Consider the following 21,342-nt stretch of genomic DNA (forward strand, 5'->3'; position numbering starts at 1 on the left):
AAAAACAGTTTGATGGATGGCCAGGCTCCTCGCACACAAAATCTCCTTTACCCCCTCCCTTCAACCATTCATAGGCCGACCTGCATTCCTTTCCACTACAAAGTTATACACTCTCCAAGTCATTCTATTTCATTCCATCCTCTCTAAGTGTGTGAATAACCTTAACAGTCCCTACTCATCCCACTAAATAATACGTTTAGTAGCCCTACACTTCCTAATTCCCCCCCCCCCCTCAAGGAAGGTTCCTTGATGCTGGTGAGGGGCTCTTGATCTAAAAAAATTGGATCTTTATTCCAGTTCCCTGAATTAAGCCTGAATACCTTTCACATCCCCCCCCCCTCACAGGCGCTGTATAATCCTAAGTGTTTAGCCCTTCCCCCTTTATTATATTGATAATAATAGCTTCCTAATTACCAAACTATGGATTCTCTGCATTACATTCACACCACACATTGCCCTCAGACATGACATCTCCACTGCCTCCAGCCTTCTCCTTGTTGCAACATTCACAACCCTTGTTTCACACCAATAGAAGAGCGTTCGTGTAACTATACTCTCACACATTCCCCTCTTTGTTTTCATGGATAATATTCTTTGTCTCCAAAGACTCCTCAGTGCACCAATCGCCTATTTCCCCCCCATCAATTATATGATTCACCTCGTCTTTCATGGATCCATCTATTGACACATCCACTCCTAAATATCTGAACACATTCACTTCCTCCATATTCTCTCCCTCCAATCTGATGTCCAATCTTTCATTACCAAAATTTTTGGATATCGTCAGCACCTTACTCTTTCCTATGTTCACTTTTAATTTCCTTCTTTTACACGCCCTTCCAAACTCATCTAACTTGCACAGTCCTAAAACAATAATCATATTATTTTCAAATCTGTGTTTTATGAAACTTGATTCTATTATATTAATGAAATATGGGAAGAATTTACACATTTGAAAAGATAAAATCTTAAAGCTTGGGTAGAACATAGGCTGTGTTTGACAGATCCTTGACTACCTTCCTACATCATCATAAAAAGCTTAGGTGTTGTAGGGTACCTTCCTGTTGATTGTTTTTTATATTTCCTTGATAATGTGAGAAATCACGAAAGCGCTTGGAATTTCATGATCCTTGCATCATCTTTGAAGGATCACTAGTTAGGTCGTTAAGGTAATGTGACCGTTTTTTTTTCTCTTAGGGTGAGAGAGCGTGTCGCAGGATCTAATCCTGGCTGGCTGCCGTGTGGTAAATGATTCAAATTCATTTGTTTCATTACTATATATACTGCCTGTGGAGGCTGGTATTCAAACGGGAAGTGGTTGAAATTGTCATTGGACGAATCTCCAGCTAGCGTGGCCGTGACGAACTTCTGTCCCCGCCCGTGGTATGGTTTGTTTGCAATTGTGCCATTACGATTTCGTGAGTCATGTTAACGGCTTTGAGGGGACTTGAGCTAGAGTTCGTCACGGCCACGCTAGCTGGAGATTCGTCTGTAAAAACTTGCATTTGTGGTCACAGAGGTGCCTATGCTAACCTTCCTATGGTGTAGAAATATACCTAGTTGGATGAATCTTATTGTGGCTAGCTGGTCTAGTGGCTAACGCGACGGTCTGGAGTTTTGACTCTCTCAGATCCCGGGTTCTATCCCCGCCCGTGGTATGGTTTGTTTGGTAAATGATATGTCGTGCCGAATAGGTTAAATTTGTCAATTAGCAAGAACTCATTTAAAATTAAGTCTTTTCTAAAAATTTCTCTTATACGTTTAAGTTAATATTTTTTACATTTATATTAATGTAAAAATTCATAATTTTGTACCAAAAGCACTTTAGAAAATTTACCTAGCCTTGTTATAACAAACGCAATTTAATTTAGCCTAATAAAATTAAATGTATTTTAGGAAACTTTACAATAATGTAATAATAAACAAACAAAATGAAATACGTTTTTTCGTTAGGTTCAGAAATTTTTGCATATACAAATTTTCGCTTGCCTTATTCGGCAAGAAGGGTGTCGCTATTTAAGCCATAATAGCAAGTTTTACCTATTCGGCACGACGTATATATATATATATATATATATATATATATATATATATATATATATATATATATATATATATATATATATATATATATATATAATTTATTTATGTAGCCTGAATTTGTTTTATATGATGGTAGGATTGCTGGTTTGTTTTTCTATCTCATAAACATGCAAGATTTCAGGTACGTCTTGATACTTCTACTTACACTTAGGTCTTACTACACATACATATACAAGCATATATATATATACACACCTTTAAGTTTTCTTCTAATTTCTTACTAGTTCTTGTTTATTTCCTCTTATCTCCATGGGTAAGTGAAACGGAATTCTGCCTCCTTAAGCCATGCGTGTTGTGGTAAAATTTATCTCGACAAATTATGGTCAAATTTGTAGAACGAACACATTAACTTAGTATCAATAATGGGGATATTTACCTTTGTTGCTGTCTCTGCCTCTCGCAGCCTCTGACGACAGCAGCCTCCGATGAATGACAGTTGTTCTACGACCACGTGGCTGTTAAGAATTGGTTGTAAGTATAAATACCCCTAAGGGATGTAGTGTCAGTATTTCATTGAATATCTGAATACTGATGAGAGCCTTATACTCACTTGAGTTGGGGTAAAAAGTCGACTATAGGATGATTTTGAACCCCTTGTGACACAAGAACTGCGCAGCTCCATGCATTACAAGCAACTTCAAAACCTACTTGTAGCGTGAGCTATGGTGTTGTTTGCACCACCTTCGACAGATATAGGTGACTTGATAGAAGCTCAAGTGTCCTTAAGAATGTCCACGTCTTCCACAGTCTAGGAATATGCACACTGGTACACTATGTTCCAAAAGATTTGTCCTTTTCACAGTGATATCATTACAGGAAGCTTTGTCCGTTAAGATCCTTTTATGCACAAAAACGCGTGGATCAGTGTTCTTTGTTCGTTATCCCGGCGTTAATGTTTCCCCTTGCATGGCTTAAAGTAATCTGGCCCGCAGCATCTCTGTCCGCCTTGGCGTGCGCTCGTTGTCTCAACACACACAAGTGTCAATAAAGTATATTTCCCTTCCTTGCCAAACTTCCACCATGAAGTAAAGCAGAATGCTTGATTCTTGCTGTCTGGGCATAGACGTCAATCTACATCTTTAACATGGTAATAAAGTGGGTGCAGGATTTTCCTATATTGTCCTGCTAAGGTAAGAGATCGATTTTCTCTTAGTAACCACACATGATTGCAACACTGGTCAGCCATGACATGACTTGATCATGACACTCATATGCTTTCAATTAAAAGTGCTGTTGCAGAAGCAAGACGCCATTGCCCTTTCTGAGAGGGCTGAAAGGGGCTGATACCCTCGCTCCTGGAGAAATTTTCTCCACATATGTCGTAAGAGGTGACTAAAACGCCGGAAGCAATGGACTAGTAACCCCTTGTCCTGTATACATTACTAAAGTTTAAAAGAGAAACTTGTATTACTTTCTGGGCCACCCTGCTTTGGTGGGATACGGCCGGTTTGTTAAAAGAAGAAGTTTACTAAGTATACCTGATAAAGTGTACGGAAGGAATATTACTGAAAAAATTAGAGGTAAGACAGAGAGCAGGAATGCAGATGAGCAAGGAGGACTTAGAAAGGGTAGGAGATGTGTAGGTTAAGTGTTTTCATTGAAGCATATATGTGAACAGTGTTTAGATAAGGTAGGGAAGATTTCATTGCATCTATGGATTTATAAAAAGCATATGATACAGTGGATAGCGAAGCAATGTGGCAAATGTTGTAAGTGCATGGAATAGACAGTTACTAAATGCTGTAAATAGTTTTTTAGAGGATAGTGAGGCTCAAGTAGGGGTGTGTAGGAGTGAGAATACTTCCTAAGATAAGTAGGTCTTAGACAGGGACGCGTACTGTCACCATGGTTGTATAACATATTTATAGATGGGGTTGTAGTATAAGTAAATGCTAGGATGTTGGAGAGAGGGGTGGGATAAATTATGGGAATCCGATACAAAATGGGAGGTAACAGTTACTTTTTGCTGATGACACTGTGCTTTTGGGGGATTCTAAAGAAAAGTTGCAAAGGTTAGTGGACGAGTTTGGGAGGGTTTGTAGACAGTTGAAAGAGAACATAGATAAGAGTAAGGTGATGAGGATATCAAACGATTTAGATAAAGAAAAAATCGGATATCACATTGGAGAGAGGGAGTACGGAAGAAGTGAATGTTTTCAGATATTTGGGATTTGACTTGTCAGCGGATGGGTTTGTGAAGGATGAGGTTAACCATATAATTGATGAAGGAAACAAGATGAGTGGAACGTTGAGGTGTCTGTGGAGACAAAAACCGTTATTCATGGAGGCAGAGGGGATGTACGAGAGTATAGTAGTACCATCACTCTCATATGGCTGTGAAACATGCTGCAGCGAGGAGGCGGCACGAGGCAGTAATGATGTGTCTAGAGTGTGGTGTAAATATTATACAAAGATTTCGTAGTGTGGAAATTAGGAGTTGTGGAGTTACTAAAAGTATTAGAGGGCTGAAGAGGGGTTGTTGAGGTGTTTTTTTTTATGTACAGAGAATGGAAAAAAGTAGAATGACTTGGAGAGCATATAAATCTGTAGGGCGAAGAAGGCGGAGTAGTGGTCGTCCTAGAAAAGGTTGGATGGAGGGAGTAAAGAAGGTTTTGTGGGCGAGGAGCTTGGACTTCCAGCAAGCGTGCATGACCGTGTTAGATAGGAGTAAATTGTTTTAAGGACCTAACGAGCTATTTGAGTGTGAGCAAGGTAATATTTTGTGAAGGGATTCAAAGAAACCGGTTAGCCGGACTTGAGAACTGGAAAAGGGATGTACAGTGCCTGCACTTTAAAGGAATAGATTGGGATATTGACAGTTTGGAGGGACGTCTCCCTGGGCACCCGTCTCGACTTACAGACCATTCGGATTGGTGTTGCTCTTCGCCTAGCCGTCCTCATCCTCACCGAACATAGGTGTATTTGCGGCAGGGCGACAGCTGATCAATTCGGACTTCATGGTCTCGTGCGTCACACAGCAGAAGGGAAGTATGCCAGGCATGAGGAGGTCAATGACATCATAAAGAGAAGCCTCGCCACAGCCCGTTGCCCAGCTCAACGGGAACCCCAAGTACAGAGATCTGATGGAAGTCAAAAGCGTCCTGATGGAGCCACTATGCTATCCTGGAAGGATGGAAAGCAGATTGCCTGGGACTACACCTGTGCCGCCACATTGGCAGACACCTACTTGCCATACTCTGTAGTGGAAGGGGGTGGAGCTGCCAGCCACAGGAAGACCCAGAAGATCCGAAAATATGAAGACCTTCCCCCTTGCTATACCTTCATTCCAATAGGGTCGGAGACCTTTGGAGCATGGGGCAAGTGTGCTCTAAAGTTCCTCAAAGAGCTGGGTGAAAAGCTCATCATAGAAACCAAGGACCACAGGGCGATCAACTTCCTCTTTCATAGACTCAGTGTTGCGATCCAGAGAGGAAATGCCTGCAGCATTCTGGGCACGTGGCCTACCGCCGGGGAGCTGGACGAAGTATTCGAGATGTAGCTCTGAGTTACCTATATTGCTTTACTTTCTATTGTATCTTCGTGAATGCTTTGCCAATGTATTTTGTCTTTAAATAAAATATATATAAAATATAGGGGGCGGTAGGAGAAAATTCTCAAACAGCTTCAGGGAGAATCTTGAGTTTTCCCTGAGGCAAGTTTATTCTTTTCTCTGAGGATGAGGGTCCCTATAACAGTTCTAGAGGTGGTACCTCCATATATATATATATATATAATATATATATATATATATATATATATATATATATATATATATTATATATATATATATATATATATATATATATATATATATATATATATATATATATATATATATATATATATATATATATATATATATATATTATATATATATGGAGGTACCACCTTTATATATATTTATATATATATATATATATTTATATATTTATATATATATATCTAGGTAGTAGGTTGGTAGACAGAAACCGCCCAGGGAGGTACTACCGTCCTGCCATGTGAGTGTAAAACGGAAGCCTGTAATTGTTTTACATGATGGTAGGATTGCTGGTGTCTTTTTTCTGTCTCATAAACATGCAAGATTTCAGGTACGTCTTGCTACTTCTACTTACACTTAGGCAACACTACACATACATGTACAAGCATATATATACACACCCCTATGGGTTTTCTTCTATTTTCTTTCTAGTTCTTGTTCTTGTTTATTTTCCCTTGTCTCCATGGGGAAGTGGAACAGAATTCTTCCTCCGTAAGCCATGCGTGTCATAAGAGGCGACTAAAATGCCAGGAGCAAGGGGCTGGTAACCCCTTCTCCTGTATATATTACTAAATTTGAAAGGAGAAACTTTCGCTTTTCCTTTTGGGCCACCCCGCCTCGGTGGGATACGGCTGGTACGTTGAAAGATGATGATGATTTATATATATTTATATATATTTATATATATATATATATATATATATATATATATATATATATATATATATATATATATATATATATATTATATATATATATATATATATATATATATATATATATATATATATATATATATATATATATATATATATATATATATATATATATATATATATATATATACGTCGTGCCGAATAGGCAGAACTTGCGATCTTGGCTTAAACAGCAACGCTCATCTTGCCATATAGGACAAGTGAAAATTTGTGTATGCAATAATTTCGCCAAAATCATTCTGAACCTAACGAAAAAAATATATTTCACTGCATTTGTTTAGTGTTAAATTATTGTAAACAAATCTAAAATATAGTTGGGTTAGGCTAAAATAAATTGCTCTTGTTATAATAAGGTTAGGTAAGTTTTCTAAGATTCTTTTGGTGCAAAATTAAAAAAATTTACATTAAAGTTAATGAAAAAAATATATCTTTAAACGTATAAGAGAAAATTTTAGAAAGGACTTAATTTTAAATGAGTTCTTGCTAATTGACCAGTTTTACATATTCGCCACGACATATATATATATATATATATATATATATATATATATATATATATATATATATATATATATATATATATATATATATATATATATATATATATATATATATATATGCAAAACAACCACTCTGAAAGAATAGAGAAATTCCAAGTGCTTTCGTGATTACTCACATTATCAAGGAACTATGAAAGTAAAGCATCCAAGGAAGCTATATAAGGGGTCTGGCCAGCACCTCACTATCAGATCCCACAACGGTTAGAACGTCTGACGCGCGCCGACCCAACTTGGATAGGTCCTTTGCACAACTCACCCACAAACTATTCTACCCAAGAAAATTAAAAAATTATTATTTGTCCAGTGTATTATTAAATTCTTCCCAAATTCTATTAATTATAAATGGATCTAATTTATATAAACCAAAGGAAATATTCATATTATTGTCAAAACTGCTTTTTATGAAACAAGATTCAATTATATTCCTGTCGACCATGGACTTGCTTGATACTACTTTCTCAACTTTTTGAAAATCAATATTTTGAATGCTTCCTTCTCCTGTATTTTAGTTATTTCAATATGTTTCTGAAGAATAATTCTCATAAAATCATCAAAAGGACGATCTCTCATGTCAAGGAGTCTATTGGGTAAAAGAGACTTGGGCAGAACTTGTTCATTTAAACAATTTTTTAAAAAATTAAGTCGAATTTTTAACTTGTGGGACTTGATCAGTGCAGAAGAAAACTGTGAAACAAAAGATATATGATTAGGAAAGCTTATCGAGAACATTCTGAAGAGTCGTGTGGTATTCATCCTGTTTACTGTGATCTTATTGCATTAATGGATACCACACGACTCTTCAGAATGTTCTCGATAAGCTTTCCTAATCATATATCTTTTGTTTCACAGTTTTCTTCTGCACTGATCAAGTCCCACAAGTTAAAAATTCGACTTAATTTTTTAAAAAAATGTTTAAATGAACAAGTTCTGCCCAAGTCTCTTTTACCCAATAGACTCCTTGACATGAGAGATCGTCCTTTTGATGATTTTATGAGAATTATTCTTCAGAAACATATTGAAATAACTAAAATACAGGAGAAGGAAGCATTCAAAATATTGAGAAACAAAAAATACTCTTTTAATCAGGCCATTCCATCAGAATGGAAACACAGTATGTTGGAGCATTGCTATAATAAACTCAGAAGAATTTGTAATAAACTCAAGAGCAAACTACAAAGAAAATTAGACATTTTAATTGAAAATAGTGATTGGACAAAGCATGCTAATAGCAATTTTGTAATTAACTTATCAGATGAAATTTTAGACAAACATACAACTGCTGCTATAGGTTTTGGCCTAAGTTTTGCAACTTCAAAAAAACTTAATAATGTTGAAATTGCAAAAGCCTTTTGTAACTTTGAAAAATTTTCTGATTTATCCTCTGATGAAATTAATATTAGTAAAGGAATGGTATATAGCTCTATGTTAAAACCAAACATTCCCAATTGCCCTCAAAGATTCTTTAAGTCTTATGATACACTTAATAACAATAAAAATTTCCGCCTTACTAAAGCAGACAAAATAAATGCAATAGTAATTATGAAAGAAAATGATTACCAAGAAAAAATTAATAATCTCTTAGATGATACTGAAACCTATTCTAAACTTAGGAAAAATCCCCTAGAAACCGTTAACAGCAATTTCAATAAAACAAAACTTCTACTGAAAGGCAAAGATGAATTAGTCAAACAATTTACTTCCACTAATCCATCTTTACCTTACATGTATGGACTAATAAAAACACACAAACCAGGGAATCCAGTCAGACCAATTATTAGCTCCATAGGGTCAGTTTCATATAAATTATCCAAATGGCTTGTTCATATTTTGAGCCCTATTGTTGGCAAAATTTCTAACTTTAATGTTAAAAACAACATAGACTTGGTTGATAAATTAAGCTCCTTGACTGACTTAAATGATTTTAACATGGTTAGTTTTGATGTTACTTCCTTGTTTACGAAAGTTCCTGTTGATGATTTATTAAGTTTCTTATCTGAAGAACTCGTTAACTATGATTTACCATTGCCAGTTCCTACTATCATTAAACTTATTAAACTTTGCATTGTTGAAGCAAAATTTGTATTTAATGATAGGTTTTACACTCAGAAGTTTGGTATGGCAATGGGGAATCCTCTTTCACCTGTTCTTAGTAACCTATACATGGAATTTTTTGAAACAAGGTTGCTTAACACAATCCTCCCTAATAGAGCTAAATGGTTCAGATATGTTGATGATATTTTGTGTCTTATGCCCAAAAATGTAGATATACACCATTTCCTTGGAAAATTAAATAGCTTAGCCCATTCTATAAACTTTACTGTTGAGTTTGAAGAAAATAACTCATTGCCTTTTCTAGATGTTTTAATTATTAAGGGTAATAATGAATTCAAATTTAAAATTTACAGAAAACCTACAAATAACTGTTCCTATGTCCACTATTATTCCTCGCATCAAGATAGTCAAACTGTCTGTTTTCTCATCAATGTTTTTGAGAGCTTTACGAATTTGTAGTCCTGAGTTCATAGATGAGGAAATATCCAAAATTTATGAAATAGGTAATGATTTAAAATACCCAAGAAATGTAATTGATAAATCTTTTAAAGTTGCTAGAAATACATTTTACAATCCAAAAAGGGACAACCAGCCTTATTCAACTAAAAATATGTTGGTTCTCCCTTACCATGAAAACTTGGATGATATGCCTTCTCTTCTTAAGACTTTTAATATTAAAGTTGTATTCAAAAATCTTGATACAGTAAAAAAACTTTTGATAAAGAATTTCCCCCAAAATGCTGATGGATGTGTCTATAAGATTCCTTGTAAAATTTGCGATAAAGTTTATTACGGTCAAACTGGAAAAAATCTCGAACTAAGATTAAAACAACATAAATATAGCATTAGAACTGGACAAGATTCCAATGCTATATTTATTCATGTAAGAGATTTTAACCATCCAATTGATTTTCAAAAAGTTGAGAAAGTAGTATCAAGCAAGTCCATGGTCGACAGGAATATAATTGAATCTTGTTTCATAAAAAGCAGTTTTGACAATAATATGAATATTTCCTTTGGTTTATATAAATTAGATCCATTTATAATTAATAGAATTTGGGAAGAATTTAATAATACACTGGACAAATAATAATTTTTAAATTTTCTTGGGTAGAATAGTTTGTGGGTGAGTTGTGCATAGGACCTATCCAAGTTGGGTCGGCGCGCGTCAGGTGTTTTAACCGTTGTGGGATCTGATAGTGAGGTGCTGGCCAGACCCCTTATATAGCTTCCTTGGATGCTTTACTTTCATAGTTCCTTGATAATGTGAGTAGTTACGAAAGTGCTTGGAATTTCTCTATTCTTTCAGAGTGGTTGTTTTGCATATTCTGAAATCACCTGTTTACTGTGATCTTATTGCATATATATATATATATATATATATATATATATATATATATATATATATATATATATATATATATATATATATATAATGTCGTGCCAAATAGGTAAACCTTGCGATTCTGGCTTATATAGCAACGCTCTTCTTGCCGAAAACGCAAGGGAAAATTTATGTATGTAGTAATTTTCAAAAACCATTCTGAACCTAACGAAAAAATATAAATTTCATTGTGTTTGTATTGTATATCTTTAAACGTACAAGATACAATTTTTGAAGGGACTCGATTTTAAATGAGTTATTGCTAATTGACAAAGTTTACCTACTCGGCACAACATATATATATATATATATATATATATATATATATATATATATATATATATATATATATATATATATATATATATATATATATATAATTTCTTACAGACTCCCCTGAGGTTCAGGTAGCGGCAGGATCTTCCCTCGACCTAAACAACATCAAGGAAGGTGATGATGTCTACTTCGACTGCCACATCAAGGCCAGGCCTGATGCACTTAAAATCAGCTGGAGTTTCAACGTTAGTAATGTAGGATACTTTTTTCACGAATGTAGTGTTTTATGTAAATAAAACTGCGTTTCCTTCAGTGCATATAAGAGATGCCGTGAATGTTTTCTTTCCCATATCTTTATGAATTTAGCAGAGAATGTGAATGTTACTGTTTAAATGTGGGAATAATAACTTGAGTTCTTCACACAGGGGTCGAGATGTTACTCGACCCCTGCAACCACAATAGGTGAATACCTATCTACTAACACCTCTCTACTAATGCCTGTCAAATAACATCTGTCTATTAATGCCTGTCAAATATCACCTGTCTAACACCTGTCTACTAACACCTTTTGTCACCTGTTAACTCCTGTCTAACGCCTGTCTGCTGAAGCATGTCTACTCACTGACTTACTCTCCTGCCAACACTACAAAGATCAGCACATTTCTGTCCAGATACTCGCATTTCTTTCCTTATTGTATTGAGACCTTCCTACAGGCAACACGTAAAAATGGCACTGAATGATGCCTTTTAGCTGTTAGCTCTTCCTAGTTTTTTTTTTCTTTCTCACTCACAGGGTGTTTTCTCTTCCTGCTCAGTTATTAATCTAACCGATTTTTTTACTTATCTCCCTGTCTTTTGGTCACACCTTGTTCTCTTGATATTTTTTTAATTATTAGTGCCTGATACTAGACATGGACCTGCTACTTCCCTCCGCTTCTGCCAATTGTCTTACGAAATTGCAGTGTTCGATTTCCTTTTCTGACTTTATCATTTTGTGGTTCACTGACACAGTCACTTTCAATGACCTCTGCTAGATCCTTGGGTAGAAACAAGAACATTAAATTCAAGGAGCACTGCTGTTACTGTTACTCTCGTGTGTGCGTGTGTGTGTGTGTGTGTGTGTGTGTGTGTGTGTGTGTGTGTGTGTGTGTGTGTGTGTGTGTACTCACCTAGTTGAGGTTGCGGGGGTCGAGTCCGAGCTCCTGGCCCCGCCTCTTCACTGATCGCTACTAGGTCACACTCCCTGAGCCGTGAGCTTTATCATACCTCTGCTTAAAGCTATGTATGGATCCTGCCTCCAGTACATCGCTTCCCAAACTATTCCACTTACTGACTACTCTGTGGCTGAAGAAATACTTCCTAACATCCCTGTGATTCATCTGTGTCTTCAGCTTCCAACTGTGTCCCCTTGTTACTGTGTCCAATCTCTGGAACATCCTGTCTTTGTCCACCTTGTCAATTCCTCTCAGTATTTTGTATGTCGTTATCATGTCCCCCCTATCTCTCCTGTCCTCCAGTGTCGTCAGGTTGATTTCCCTTAACCTCTCCTCGTAGGACATACCTCTTAGCTCTGGGACTAGTCTTGTTGCAAACCTTTGCACTTTCTCTAGTTTCTTCACGTGCTTGGCTAGGTGTGGGTTCCAAACTGGTGCCGCATACTCCAATATGGGCCTAACATACACGGTGTACAGGGTCCTGAATGATTCCTTATTAAGATGTCGGAATGCTGTTCTGAGGTTTGCTAGGCGCCCATATGCTGCAGCAGTTATTTGGTTGATGTGCGCTTCAGGAGATGTGCCTGGTGTTATACTCACCCCAAGATCTTTTTCCTTGAGTGAGGTTTGTAGTCTCTGACCCCCTAGACTGTACTCCGTCTGCGGCCTTCTTTGCCCTTCCCCAATCTTCATGACTTTGCACTTGGTGGGATTGAACTCCAGGAGCCAATTGCTGGACCAGGTCTGCAGCCTGTCCAGATCCCTTTGTAGTTCTGCCTGGTCTTCGATCGAGTGAATTCTCATCAACTTCACGTCATCTGCAAACAGGGACACCTCAGAGTCTATTCCTTCCGTCATGTCGTTCACAAATACCAGAAACAGCACTGGTCCTAGGACTGACCCCTGCGGGACCCCGCTGGTCACAGGTGCCCACTCTGACACCTCGCCACGTACCATGACTCGCTGCTGTCTTCCTGACAAGTATTCCCTGATCCATTGTAGTGCCTTCCCTGTTATCCCTGCTTGGTCCTCCAGTTTTTGCACCAATCTCTTGTGTGGAACTGTGTCAAACGCCTTCTTGCAGTCCAAGAAAATGCAATCCACCCACCTCTCTCTCTCTTGTCTTACTGCTGTCACCATGTCATAGAACTCCAGTAGGTTTGTGACACAGGATTTCCCGTCCCTGAAACCATGTTGGCTGCTGTTGATGAGATCGTTCCTTTCTAGGTGTTCCACCACTCTTCTCCTGATAATCTTCTCCATGATTTTGCGTACTATACATGTCAGTGACACTGGTCTGTAGTTTAATGCTTCATGTCATGTGTGTGTGTGTGCGTGTGTGCGTGTGTGCGTGTGTGCGTGTGTGCGTGTGTGCGTGTGTGCGTGTGTGTGTGCGTGTGTGCGTGTGTGCTTGTGTGCGTGTGTGTGTGTGTGTGTGTGTGTGTGTGTGTGTGTGTGTGTGTGTGTGTGTGCGTGTGTGCGTGTGTGCGTGTGTGCGTGTGTGCGTGTGTGCGTGTGTGCGTGTGTGCGTGTGTGCGTGTGTGCGTGTGTGCGTGTGTGCGTGTGTGCGTGTGTGCGTGTGTGCGTGTGTGCGTGTGTGCGTGTGTGCGTGTGTGCGTGTGTGCGTGTGTGTGTGTGTGTGTGTGTGTGTGTGTGTGTGTGTGTGTGTGTGTGTGCGCGCGCCGCTCGCTCGCCTATTTGTTCTCATCTATTTATGGTTGCAGGTATCGAATCATGGCTCCTGGCCTTCCCTTTCTGCTATGCATGGGTCCTGCATCCACTTCTTCACTCTTCAGATTGTTTCCCTTCCTGACAAGTCTAAGGTTGAAGAAATACTTCCTAACATCCCTGTATCTCATCTCAGTTGTTAACTTTCAGTTGTGTCCTTTTTTTAATGTCTAATCTCTGAAACATTCTGGCAATGTCCACCTTGCCAATTCTTCTCGGTATTTTATGCGTTATCATGATGTCGTCTTTGTCCCTCATGTCCTCCAGTGTGGACAAATTGAGTTCACTTAAACTCTCCTCGATGGGTATACATGTTAACTCCGGGACTAGTCTTGTTGCAGACTGTTGTACTTTCTCCAATTTCATGTTACTGGACCGAGTGTGGGTTCACTGCTGTTACTGCATACTCAAATGTTGTGATTGACTCCTTAGATGCCGAAGCGCTATTCTTAGGTTTACCAGGAGCCCATATGATGCTGCTGTTATTTGGCTGATATGCTCCTTAGATGTGCTCGGTTTCATGCTAACCACAAGATCCTTGTGAGTTTGGCAGTTTTGATCCCTCCCATCCCTAGGCTGTACTCCGTTAGGGGTCTTCTTTGTCCTTCAACATCCTTCATGACGTTACACTTGTTGGGGTTAAACTCCAGGAGCCCTATGTCGGACCAGGTTTCCAGCCTGTCCAGATCCGATTGAAATCTTACCTGATCCTTGTTCGCTTGTATTCTCCTCATTATTTTCACATTGTCTGCGAGCAGAGACGCTATGAATCTATCCCTTCCATCATGTCATTCACATTCACATGAACAGCACCGGGCCTAGGACTGACCGATCCTTCTGGAGCCCCACTTAACACATGACCCAACTCTGATACCTCGTCACGTACCAACACACGTTGTTTCCATCCTGACAGGTATCTCCTGATATATTGGAGTGATTTCACTGCCATTTCTGCCTGCTACTCTAGCTTTTCTACCAGTTTCTTGTGTGGTAATTTCTCGAAAGCCTTCTTACAGTCCAAGAAGATGCAGTCTACCCACTGCTCCTCTTCTTGTCATAATTCTGATACCTTGTCACAGAACTCCAGAAGGTTTGTGACGCTGTGTGTGTGTGTGTGTGTGTGTGTGTGTGTGTGTGTGTGTGTGTGTGTGTGTGTGTTTTATACCCACCTATATGTCCTCATATGTGTGGTTGCAGTGGTCGACTAACAGCTCCTGGCCTCGCCTCTTTGCTGGTTGCTACTAGGTTCACTCTTTCCTGGCTTCAAAAGCCTTATCGTATCTACTCTTTAAGGTATGTATGTATCCCACCTCTACCACTTAACTTTTCATTTTGTTCCACTTCCTGATAACTCTAAGGCTGAAAAAATACTTCGTAACATATCTGTGACATATCTGATTTTTAAACTTCTAGCTGTGCCCTTATATTCGTTTTTTTCCATCTCTGAATCATTTTGTCCCTATTTATTCTTTATAATTCCTCTCAGCATTTTGTACCTTATCATCATATACACACTATATGTCTGACATACACGTACAGTGTCGTGAATGACTCCTTCCCTATGTGTTGAAAATCTATTTTTACACGTGCATTGCTGCAGCAATTATTTAGTCGGGATATGTTCGGCATGATACTTGCCCCAAGACCCTTTTTGAGTGAGGTTTGCAGCCTTTGCCCCCTCGATCCTGTACTCCGTTTGTGGTCTTCTTTGCCCTCCTTCAAGCTTCAGAACTTTTCCCTTCGGGGAGATAAACTACTGGAGCTGTTTGTCACGCCCAGGCTGTCCAGATCCTTTTGTAGCCTCTCCTGATTCTCATTAGTTTTAATTCGTTTGCGAAAATGAATGCTTCTGATTCTGTGTGATGAGCTTTAAAATGATTATTACTGGACCTGTAAGCCAGCGGAAGGCCTTGGTCAGATGACCACAAGCTCTAATGGCGGGTCATCATCTGACTAAGACCCGCGTCAGGAAGCACTTGTCCTGTTTCCTGACGAACCTTACCTAACCAAACCTCTGATTCTATACTTATGTCATGAACTTGTACTAGAAACAAAAACGTGCCCTTTGATGATCTTCACTCTTTACATGCACCCATTCGACGCTTCCTCACAGATCACTAGCTGTTTCTTTACTATCAGGTATACTTTGATCAACTGTAACCCTTTTCCTATTATTCCTGTCATCTTCTCTAGCTTTCTTACTAGCTTCTTGTGCGGTACTGTGTGAAAAACTTTGTTGCAGTTCAAGAAAATAGGATCTGCCCATTTTTCTCTCTGCCTTAATTCTCTTACCTTATCGTAAAATTCCAGTAGGTTATGACAAAAGATTTTTCATCCCTGTAACCATGTTTGCTGTCAAGTATGAACTCGCTTCTTTCCAGGTGCACCAACGCTTCCGTGAGTGTGTGTGTACTCACCTAGTTGTGGCCCCGCGTCTTTACTGGTCGCTACTAGGTCACTCTCCCTGCTCCATGACATTTATTATACCTCTTATTGAAGCATGTATGGATTCTGCCTCCACTACATCACTTTCCAGACTATTCTATTTCCTGACAACTCTGTGAAGAAATACTTCCTAACATCTCTGTGATTCATCTGAGTCAAAAATTTCCAACTGTGACCCCTTGTTGCTGTGTCCCATCTCTGGAATATCCTGTCTATGTCCACCTTGTGGATTCCTATATGTATTTTTTATGACGTTATCATATCCTCCCTATCTTTCCTGTCCTCCAATGTCGTCAGGTCGATTTCCTTGAACCTCTCCTCGTACACCATATGCTCCAGTAGTTATTTGGTTGATGTGCGTCTCAGGAGATGTGCCCATTGTTATACTCACCACAAGACCCTTTTACTTGAGTAAGGTTTGTAGTCTCTCGCCCCCATAGAGTGTAATCCGTCTGCGGTCCTCTTTGCCCTTTCCCAGTCTTCATAACTTTGCACTTGGTGGGATTGAACTCCAAAAGCCAGTTTCTGGAACAGCTGTGCAACCGGTGCAGATCCCTTTGTAGTTCTGCCTGGTGCTCATCCGACTGAATTCTTCGCATTAACTTCACATCATCTGCAAACAAGGACACTTCTGAGTTTTAATTCAATCATGTCGTTCACATATACCAAAAATAGCACCGGTCTAGGACTGACCCCTGTGGAACTCCACTCTTCACAGTCGCCCACTCTGAAACATCGTCACGTACCATGACTCCCTGATGTCTTCCCAACAGGTATTGCATGATCCATTGCAGTGCCTTCCCTGTTATCCCTGCCGGATCCTCCAGCTTTTGCACTAATTTCTTGTGTGGAACTGTGTCAAAAACCCTCTTACAGTTCAAGAAAATTCCGTCTACCCCACCCTACTCTTTATCTTGTCTTAATATTGTCACCCCTGTCATAGAACTCAAGTAGGTTTGTGACACAGGCTTTCCTGCCCTTGAAACCGTACTGGATGTCGTTGATAAGCTCATTCCTTTGTAGTTGCTCCACCACTCTTCTGACAATCTTCTCCATGACTTTGCATACTTTACATGTTAGTGAAACTGGTCTCTAGTTTAATGCTTCTTTTGTCTCTCCTTTTTTTTTTTTAATTGGGACTACATTTATCTTCCATACCGCAGGAAGTCGCCCTATTTCGAAAGATGAGTTGGAGATTGTTGTTAAGGGTACACATAGAGCCTTTGCTCCCTCTCTTAGGACCCATGGAGAGATGTTATCCGGCTTCATCGCCTTAGAGGCATCTAGCTCGCTTAGCAGCCTCTGTACCTTCTCCTCGGTTGTATGTATTGTGTACAACACTTGGTGTACCCCACCTCTCCGTCTTTCTGAAGTCCCTTCTATCTCCTTTGTGAATACTTCGTTTAATCTCATGTTGTGCTCCTCACATACATCTCGGTTGTTTCTTGTTGTCTCTCCTCCTTCCTTCCTTCAGCCTGATTACCTGGTTGCAGGTATCAAGTGCATGTGCGTGTTTGTTCATGTATAATTGTGTGCATGTATGTGAGTGGTTGGATCATCTCTACTGTAACTAAATCATTGTCCTTGTCATTACTACTTATCTGATGAGGTTTATCTCACAAATCTTATCACCACATGTATAAAACTCAACCTCCGAGATGAAACGTCATGAAGAATCAACTAATTTTGGTTCTATAAAAAGTTTATCATGATTAGGTTACAGAGTTCCATTGATTTACATAATTTATAATGTAAATAAAAGTACTAAGAGTCCTTCTGGTGGGTGGCAGGGTGTGGAAATGCATCAGAACGTGAGTGCTGGGGTGATGGTGGTGGGTCGTTCACTGGTGCTGCAGAAGGTCTCCAGGAAGCAGGCAGGCAACTACACATGTGCTGCCACAAACACCCAGGGTGCCAACACCTCCTCGCCCATACTGCTCTCCGTCAAGTGTGAGTCTATGGTTGAGAATCAGCCGTCAAGCGTTTTATATTTTTAAAATGGGTCACCTGTTGACTACTCTGTCTCTCTCTGTCTCTCTCTGTCTCTGTCTCTGTCTCTCTGTCTCTCTCTTTTTTTTTTTTTTTTTTTTTTTACACAGGGTTTGACAAGGTTAAGGATCCCTAGCTTTATTGACAGCTATTTACAGGTTAAGGATTCCTAACTTTATTGGCAAGCTAAGAGCTGTTACCTACATCTCTCTGTCTCTCTCTCTGTCTCTCTCTGTCTCTGTCCCTCTCTGTCTCTCTCCGTCTATGTCCATCTCTCTCTCTGTCTCTCTCTGTCTCTCTCTGTCTCTCTCTCTGTCTCTCTCTGTCTCTCTCTCTGTCTCTCTCTCTGTCTCTCTCTCTGTCTGTCTCTCTCTCTCTCTCTCTCTCTCTCTCTCTCTCTCTCTCTCTCTCTCCACAAGAGTTTTACAATGAAAGGTTAAGATTTCCTGTCTTCATTTACAATCTAAGAGCGGTTACCTACTTCAGCTCATTTTAAAGTATTTTCACTATGACAGATACGAAAGAGCTCTGAAGACCTGCTTGTGTGTTCTCTGTGAATCTGAACCAGGCTGCCCTCTCTTGAGCAACTTTACCAGCAGCTGAAAGAAGAGCTTAGGGTTGCTAAGCTAGATATACGGCGATTATCGGAGAACAAGAGGATTCGAAGTAATCCTGTTGTGAGTCCCCAGGTTAATTAAGAGGGGAAGTTAGTCAGTGGCCGGGCAACATGGAACCAAGCTGAGGATCAAGAAGACTGTTGGAGAGGCAGAAACAACGAGGACCCAGAAGACTACTGTGGAAACTTCCAGCCCATTTTCGGTGCTACCTGACGAATGTGGGTGTTCTACTGGGAATGTCACAAAGAACACCAAGGAAGCATTGGCTGAAGTGAGTGAGACATCCATAGAAACCCCAACGAAAACCATCGAGAACGTCTTGACGAATTCCACAAGTGAAGGTGTAATGCTACCTGATAAATGTGAGTCGACTACTGGGAACATCACGACGGACGACGCCAAGGATGGTAAAAACATTGTTGTTTTTGGGGATAGCCAGATTAGGTACATGGATAGGGCATTCTGCTTGATGGATAGGAGTAGGAGGCAGTGTGTGTTTTCCTGGGGCTGGAATGAAGGATATTGTTAGCCGTCTGGATGACATCATGAGAAGTAATGGGAGCAATCCTATTATCTGTTTCAGTGCTGGAGGCAACGATGTTGGCAGACGTAGGAGTGAGGACCTGGTTAGCAGGTATAGGTCAGCAATAGTAATAATTAGGACGAAGGGTGGGATTTTGCCAAGGAGAGGAGTTGGAAATGAATGGTAGTCCAGGCCAGTTGGTGTCAATTGCTGGCTGAACAAATACTGTAAGAAAAATGCAGTAACATTCATTGACAATTGGGACCTCTTCTATGGCAGAAATGACATGTATGCCAGGGATGGGGTTCACTTATCTAGGTTTGGGGTGGGAGCACTGGCCAACGCAGTTGAGGGAGCAGTTAGGTCTTTAAACTAGAAATAGATAGTGGTATGGGTTTTCGTGGAAAATCAATGAATTCTGAGTGTAGCGATAGTGTGAGTTTTAAGGAAACCAGTTATAGGCAGAATGAGGAAGTTTTATTAATGAACATAGTTAAGTCAATGGCATTAGGTGATAAAGAGAGTAACAGGCATAGTGGAGGAACAGAAATCAGCAGGAAGAAAAAAGAGAAGGGAGGGTCCTTAAATATATATTACACAAATAGTCGTAGTGCTAGGAATAAGATGGATGAGTTGAGACTAGTTGCTAGTGCAGGTAACATTAATGTATTTGCCTTGACTGAGACGTGGTTCAATACGAAAAATCGGTATATGCCTGATGAATGTCATATACAGGGTTTTAAATTGTTCCAAGTAGACAGAAGTATCGGGAAGGGGGGTGGGGTCGCATTGTATGTCCGAGATCGCTTTGAACTATTGCATTAAAGCAGGTATAAAGTCTGAAACCCATACTGAGTCTGTTTGGATAGAATTTTCAGAGGGACTTGAAAAAATTATTTTAGGTGTAATATACCGTCCCCCAAACGTAGATAGGGACCAAGGGAGATTACTATGGGAGGAAATTTTTAAGGCCACAAGTCACAGTAACGTAGTAATTCCAAGAGACACTAGCTTTAGTCATATTGATTGGAATTTCTTGACTGGGAATTTAGAATCAAACGACTTCTTAGAAGTAGTTCAAGATTGTTTTTTGAAGCAGTTTGTGACAGAGCCTACAAGGGGAAATAACCTGCTTGACTTAGCTCTGGCAAACAATGAATCCCTTGTTAATAATTTAGGAATTTCAGAGGAACTTGTTGCTAGCGACCACAAATCAATTACATTTAGCATTGAATGAAAGTATGAGAGGGATAACTCAGTAACAGATCCAGATTTTCGCTTAGCAGATTACGATGGGCTTAGAGAACACTTATCTGTTGACTGGGGTAATGAAGAGAGCTATCGATATTACAGTTTTCTGAACACTATACACGCTGCCCAAAGAACATTTATCCCGTATAAAGAAATTAGATCAAGCAAAAATGATCCAAAGTGTATGAATAATATGCTGAAATATCTACTAGGGCATAAAGGAATTTATAGGCGTATCAAAAGAGGTGAGAGTCATCTTATGAATCAGTATATTGACATTAAGAGGGATATTAAAAAGGGGATAAGAAAAGCTAAACGGGACTATGAAATTAAAGTTGCCAGGGATTCGAAAACTAATCCAAAAAGTCTTTTCCATGTGTTAGAGATACGATAGGTCCCCTTAAAAATAACTCTGGGCATCTTACTGACAAAGAGAATGAAATAATTATTTTCTCTCGGTTTTTACACAGGAAGACACTAACAATATTCCAGTAATTAATTTTTATAGTGGGCCTGAAGAAGATAAATTACGTAACATCACAGTCACTAGTGAAATGGTTATGGAACAAATAGACCGACTGAAGCAAAATAAGTCCCTGGGGCCTGATGAGCTTTTTTCAAGGGTTCTTAAGGAATGTAAAATGAAACTCTGTGAACCATTAACTAATATTTTTAATTTATCTCTTCAAACAGGTATAATGTTTGATATGTGGAAGATGGCTAACGT

The 21,342-nt window shown here is 39.2% G+C and overlaps 1 protein-coding gene across 1 annotated transcript in view; it reads left to right on the top strand.

Moving 5' to 3' along the window:
* Positions 1-18,232, top strand: part of LOC128698845 (cell surface glycoprotein MUC18-like) — a 220,364-nt gene extending 202,132 nt beyond the window's left edge. The window contains exons 9-10 of the mRNA XM_070097825.1: positions 10,963-11,093; positions 18,026-18,232. Coding sequence (XP_069953926.1) covers positions 10,963-11,093; positions 18,026-18,232 — 338 coding nt within the window. The remainder of the gene's footprint in view (positions 1-10,962; positions 11,094-18,025) is intronic.
* Positions 18,233-21,342: the final 3,110 nt, after the last annotated feature.

This window comes from Cherax quadricarinatus, chromosome 59, assembly GCF_038502225.1.
Source record: "Cherax quadricarinatus isolate ZL_2023a chromosome 59, ASM3850222v1, whole genome shotgun sequence".
Lineage (NCBI taxonomy): Eukaryota > Metazoa > Arthropoda > Malacostraca > Decapoda > Parastacidae > Cherax > Cherax quadricarinatus.